Source organism: Peromyscus californicus, unplaced genomic scaffold (assembly GCF_007827085.1).
Source record: "Peromyscus californicus insignis strain IS unplaced genomic scaffold, ASM782708v3 Scaffold_15__1_contigs__length_86483966, whole genome shotgun sequence".
Taxonomy (NCBI): domain Eukaryota; kingdom Metazoa; phylum Chordata; class Mammalia; order Rodentia; family Cricetidae; genus Peromyscus; species Peromyscus californicus.
The window spans coordinates 71,630,248-71,636,247 of record NW_026294447.1 but is presented as its reverse complement, the minus strand read 5'-3'; the positions used below and the strand labels follow the sequence as shown (position 1 = coordinate 71,636,247).

At 53.4% G+C, this 6,000-nt stretch overlaps 1 protein-coding gene across 4 annotated transcripts in view; it reads left to right on the top strand.

Annotated features, from left to right (window-relative positions):
- Nucleotides 1-822: 822 nt before the first annotated feature.
- The window catches only part of Papln (papilin, proteoglycan like sulfated glycoprotein), a 33,674-nt gene continuing 28,496 nt past the window's right edge, over nt 823-6,000 (top strand). For 3 of the 4 annotated variants that reach the window (XM_052739352.1, XM_052739350.1, XM_052739349.1), the window contains exons 1-2: nt 823-954; nt 3,309-3,368. In XM_052739352.1, the coding sequence (XP_052595312.1) occupies nt 925-954; nt 3,309-3,368 (90 nt within the window). In that variant the 5' untranslated portion in view covers nt 823-924. The remainder of the gene's footprint in view (nt 955-3,308; nt 3,369-6,000) is intronic. The other variant, XM_052739351.1, reaches the window with a different exon arrangement.

The window sequence follows — 6,000 nt, the reverse complement described above, 5'->3', positions numbered from 1 at the left end:
GAAAGAGAGAGAGAGAGAGAGAGAGAGAGAGAGAGAGAGAGAGAGAGAGAGAGAGAGAGAAAAGAAAGAAAGAAAGAAAGAAAGAAAGAAAGAAAGAAACAAACAAACCCAAAACAAAAAACCAAAATGGCAGCAGCTAGGCTCAGTAAAGGAGTGGGTAGGGAGGTCTCCAAGTGTGGTATGTAAAGAGGTGTTTTCGTTTGTTTGTTTTCAAGACAGGGTTTCTCTGTGTAGCTCTGGCTGTGCTGGAGCTCACTCTGTAGACCAGGCTAGCCTCAAACTCACAGAGATCCACCTGCCTCTGCCTCTCAGATGTTGGGATTAAAGGCCACTTTGCCTGGCATAGAGAGAGTTTTAAGAAATGAATAGAAGCTGGAGAAGTGTGGTAGGGGGTGGGGGGCAGTTGTAAATTCAAAGTGATGGAGAAAGCTAGCTCTCTCTCTCTCTCTCTCTCTCTCTCTCTCTCTCTCTCTGTGTGTGTGTGTGTGTGTGTGTGTGTGTGTGTGTGTGTGTGTGTGAACTGTTTGTAGCCGAAGTATAGAATTCAGAAGGTGGCTGAACATCCAGGTGTGTCAGTATGGGGTAGGTGTAGTGAAGGAGGGGTTTTGGCAAAGATCTGGAGGGCTTGGGCAAGGGGAAGTGGGACTGAAAAGGTGGCTGGCACAGACCCAAGGCCCGGAGCCCACAGAGTTGAGAATAAGCAAAGCCTTGGCAGGAACCCAAGAAGAGGAAGCACGGGGCAATCCTGGGTACCCGGGGCCTCTCGGTAGGGGCACTGTGCTCCTTCAGGGATTGGAGGTGGGTGTCAGCAGACTGGGTGGGGGAAGATGGGGCGGGGAGGAAACCAGCCCGCAGCGGGGAGATAAAGTCCAACCTCCCCCGGCTTTCGTCGGTCCTGGAGAGGTTGACCCAGTCTGGGCACCGATGAGGCGGCTCCCGGGCTCCACGAGACAGGTAGGAAGGCAAGCGGGTGTCTTGGGCAGGGCACGCTCCGGACATCTGTTAGGCATCTGCCCCTCCTGGCTCGGGTAGGTCGCAGCAGTGGCGTGGAAGTGAGAGGCCCACGGGAGACCCTGTCTCCAGCTGTGCGGTGGCCGAGGGGGCCACGGAGGAGGATCTCAGCTCCCCGCCGCGTCGGGCCGGGTGGTCAGGTTCCCCCTCCCCGCGCTGTCCGACTGCCCGTGTCCTGGAACAGCATACCCCCCTCTCCCCATGCACAGTCCAAGGGAAGCCTGCTGACCCAGGGCACCCCCTGGGGACCTGCGGCGGAGAGGCCAGCCACAGCCAGCACCTGCCAGGCGCCCAGGGCCCCCACTCCCCAGGGATCCGCCCCTCAGTGCCTCTGGGGGCACACAGCGCCACCCCGGGGCGGGGACGCCAGGTTTGGAGAGTCGTCCTGCTGGACGCAGGGGTGGCTTGGATTTGAGAGAAGGAAAATTGTTAAGCTCTCGGGACTTTGGAATCAGGCACCCACCGGTCACAGGCCTGGAACTCCCTTTGCTCAAGCTCACCCAAGCTAGTCCCACAGGGAAGCCTCACCCACCTCCCCGCCCACTCCCCAGCCCTTGATCACAGCTGCACCCACATCCCCTCCTCTGTGCACTCGACCCCCCCACCCCCAGGAGGTGTACTCAAACCCAGGAATCTCTGCTGATAAGAATGACTGAATGACTTGCTGTTTGTGCCAAATTAACCGGGGTTTACTTCCATACATGTCCTGGGGTAAACTGCTGAACGTGGCTTTTGTATGCTGTACTTCATCCCTATAAAATGACCGCAAGTCGTTTTACTCTAAAAGAATTCAGAACACCGGTAGAATAACAGATTTTTAATATTAAACATACCTGTCGGCGCTTGTTTAATGTTCTGTACTGAACTGCACGTTGCTTACGTGTCTCTGATACAGAGACATGTGCACACACGTAAGCACTCCCCGCACTGCGCACGCACCTAGTTCACGCATGCTCATACCACTACCACGAATGCACAAGTGCACACCCTGCACACAACTCTGGATTCGTGGGTGCACACACTCGTTATGAAGACTGGGAAGGAAGCTCTCCTGTGCAAGACAAGGATTGGTTGATGTTTAAAACAGGAAGTTTGTGTGTGTGTGTGTGTGTGTGTGTGTGTGTGTGTGTGTGTGTAAGACAGGGAACAAGAGAACATGGGGGGGTGGGGGGTGCTAGGGATCTGAATCAGGGTCTCAGCATAGTTAAGTGTGAACCACATCCCAAGACCTGCACTTAAATTTTAAAAGCAGTTTAATTTGGAGTGGACCTTTTTGCCTAAACTGACCTTGAACGCCTGGACTCTAGTGGTATTCTTGCCTCAGCCTCCCAGTAGTTACACACTCTATATCACACCTGGATAAGCAATTGAATTATTATTATTATTGTTATTATTATTATTATTATTATTATTATTATTATTATTATTATTACTGCTGTTGTTGTTGTTTTGGTTGGTTCTTTTCCAGAAAGGGTTACTCTGTGTAGCCCTAGCTGTCCTGGAACTAGCTCAGTAGACCACCACCCGGCACAATTGAACTTTTAAACTATCCTCAGACACGATTTTTTCCCCCGTATATTTTCTGGTGAGCCTGAGAGGATGGCCCTGTCAGTGAAAGGAAGTGCTTGCTATGCAAGCCATGCAGACCTGAATCCAGATTCCTAGAACTCAGGTGAAGTTGCTGCTGCAGCATGCTCTGTAACCTCAGCCCTGGGGGGAGGGGAGGGGAGGGGAGGCGGCTCCCTCCCGCCCATTGGCCAGTCAGCTTAGCAGAAAAAGCTGAACTGAGTTCAAAGAGAGATATTGTCTCAAAGAATACCGTGGAGAGCAGCTGAGGAAGACAGCCCCGATCAGCCCTCTTCACAGGCCTGCATGCACGCATGAAAGCGCACACATATATTCTTACACACCTTTACTCTGGGTGATGAAAATTGACAGCAAATCTATTTTTATTAGTTGTTTTTAAATGGGATAAAATGGCCTTTTAATTTCTTATTCAGTTTAAAGGTCTGTTACTTTGATTCCCAACTCACTCAGTTCTTCAACAGTACAGCAGTATTTTTAACCATTCTTTCCCCCTCTGGAATCCCACAAGTTCTTCCTGTGCTTCTGCCTGCTGCCGATCGAGCCTTCTTTCCTTCGTGTGTGAGTTGCACGACATGTTGTCTACTGAGCACTGTGGTGCTCCTCAGCAGACCCGGTCTCCGTGGGAGGACCACCCCACCCACATAGCAGGAGCCACCACTTTGGGCAGCTGTGGTGGCCCCTCTGGCTCTAACCCGTGGCTTCTCCTGCAGGCAGAGATGCAGCTGTTCCTTCTCACGGTCCTGCTGCTGGCCTCCACTCCGGGCTCTTGGGTGAGTGCGACCCCATTGGGCCCCCCCGGGAGGCTCCTTTGGGAGAGGTGGGGGAGGGGCAGGAGGTGGGCAGTGCCGGGAAGACTGGACGTGGAAGAGTTGAGCCTGCAGCTCTCCAGCTCCTTCACAAGCCAGGGCACCCGTGGAGGTCTGCCTGGGGTGCTTAGCTTCCTAGCGGAGCCGTGTGCAGGCACAGCAAGAACGGGTACAGTCCACTGGGTCTGGCTAATGCCACAAAGCACTTACCATGGCTCCTCCCTGTTAAAGAGAAAAGACCCATAGGTGTACTGCTCGGACCAGCCCACCGAACTCCTGCCCGAGGGAGATGACTAGAATGTTCCCTAGTGTGATTACATCGCTAGTAACCCACGCAATCAGCTTAATGATCCAAGGAATTTATTGGGGAGTTAACTCACAAGCATGGGAGATTTATCGTAGGGTCCAGGAAAGCTGAGCTATGTCCCACGCTGAACGACTTGGTCCAAGATCTCAGCATCCAAACCACGAGGTAGCCAAGAGAGAGCTGCATACATGCATCCCAGGTCTTAAGTGTCCCCAGCAACCACACCCCAGGGACATGTACCTCAAGGCCATAGGCAGATGTAACTGTTACTAGGGAGGGTGCTTCAGGGCATGGCTCAAACAGCCATCCACTACGGTTCCCTCTCTCTCTCTGAGGTTCAGTCGGGAGCTACGAGGTCCGTGTGCCTATTGCGCACTTGAAATGTGGCTAGCACAACTCAGGAGCTTTTGATGTTGATCTGGGCTTAATTTGAACAACAGGTGTCCGTGGCTATCAGGTTAGTACAAATCTAGAGGGTGACTTTCTGGAAGCTGAGTGGTGATCAGGTAGCTGTTTCATGAGGGAGCTTAAGGGACCGGACTTCTTGGAGTCCTAAGGGGGTGGGGGCAGAGGGTCTGCAGAGCTGGGTGTTGAGCAGAACAGAGAGCTCAGAGGTAGCCAGGTCCCATTCTACCCTGAAATCTCTACACCAGGAAGACCCGAATGAGAGAGGAAAGGGGCCAGGATGGCTGCCTTGGGAAGGAAACAGGGTAGTGCCGCCTCTGTGGTAATATGGGTGGAGAGTGGGGAAGGTGGGCAAGGGTGGATATCAGTGGTAGGCACTGGGCAGCCCCCCAAAAGCTCATACTCTGACACACAGGCGTGCCAGGCAGTTGGTGGACTGAAGTCCCCTTCCTCAGTTCCTGTTCACACACCATCACCTGGGCCAGCTCTTGCTCCCTAGATTCTGCTCTGAGGTTCTCCAGCACAGGCTGGTGACTTAGCTGCATGCAGGTGAAGGCCTGGGTGGAGGGTTTCCATGACTGCTCAAAACCCCAGGGTGAAATTCCAGAGCCCCAGAGCCACACCATAACAGCTGCTTAACTTCGGCCTGTTCTCCAAGCCACAGATAGACCAGCCAAATCCCAGGAATCTATGTCCACACCACACCACAGGTTGTCACACAGATGAGTCAATGATTGCAAAGTACACTGGATCCTATAAGGTCCCTTCTTCCATGTAGGGAACCTGAGTGGCCCTCTGCCTCCTCCCCAGCATGAAAGGCCCAGCCAGATGAGGTCGGGGTCTTTCCCTGTCTTCTGTGTGGTAGAGAGGTATGGTCCAGGCCCACAGCTTAGCTCCCTCTATGGTGGCAGGATCCACCATGATGTCCTGATCACCCCAGGGTCCCGGTCAAGGCTGACTAGTCGGCCTGACAGAATGACCAGATGAATAATTAAAAGTGTGGCTGTGAGTCCCTTCACCTGGCCTATCGTCTATGTCCCACACATTCTGGTGCACAGTGGGGCACCCTTGGAAACAGGCAGGAAAGGGGGCTCCTGAGCCGGGAGCTGGAGCTGGAGGAAGAAGGGTGGGGTGCTGAGGGCAGCAGTTTGGGACAGGCGGGGAACAGGCCCAGAGAGGGTTGGGCCACACCAGCCCCTGGCTTCATACCACCACACAGCTTGGGGTTTAGATAATTATGGAGAACAAACTGTGCTCACTCACGCTGCTCATGACCTGATGTGTGTGGCAAGGTCCAGGGAGCGTGGTTCAATATCGTACAGGCCAGGGTTTACCCACGCACCGGAAAGAGGCACTAGGGTTTACCCACGTACCAGCAGGAGGCTTTACCTACAGGTGCTGGTGGCAGGAAGCAAGGGATGTCTGTAAAAGGCCCCTGCCAGGAGTGTGGTCTCTAGAGAGTTCAGACCACTCCCCTATCTGTCAGACTCCATGGCCAGAGCATCCCCTCCTGCTGCGGACATGTGAGTTGTCGCTACCCGGAAGAGCTGGATTTCTGGAGTCTCTTTGCATCAAGGAAACTAGACAAGCATCCAAACAGACCCTGGGAAGGGTTGACACTCCCAGGCACGCGAGGGCAGCAGGCCTCCAAGGGCCACATCCTAGTACTTAGCACGTGACAACAAGGCTTGGATCACATGGGCCAGAATCCCAGCCCACTGGAAAGTTACCCTAATACCTACCACACAAAAAGTAGCTCTCCCCTTCAAAACAGAAACTCAAGCCGACTAAAACCAGTTTACATTTTGTTGCCGGAATACCTGAGCATTTTGGTTCACTGGTTTGGAAAGCCTGGAGGTTCTGTTCTGGCTAGAACTGGAGGTG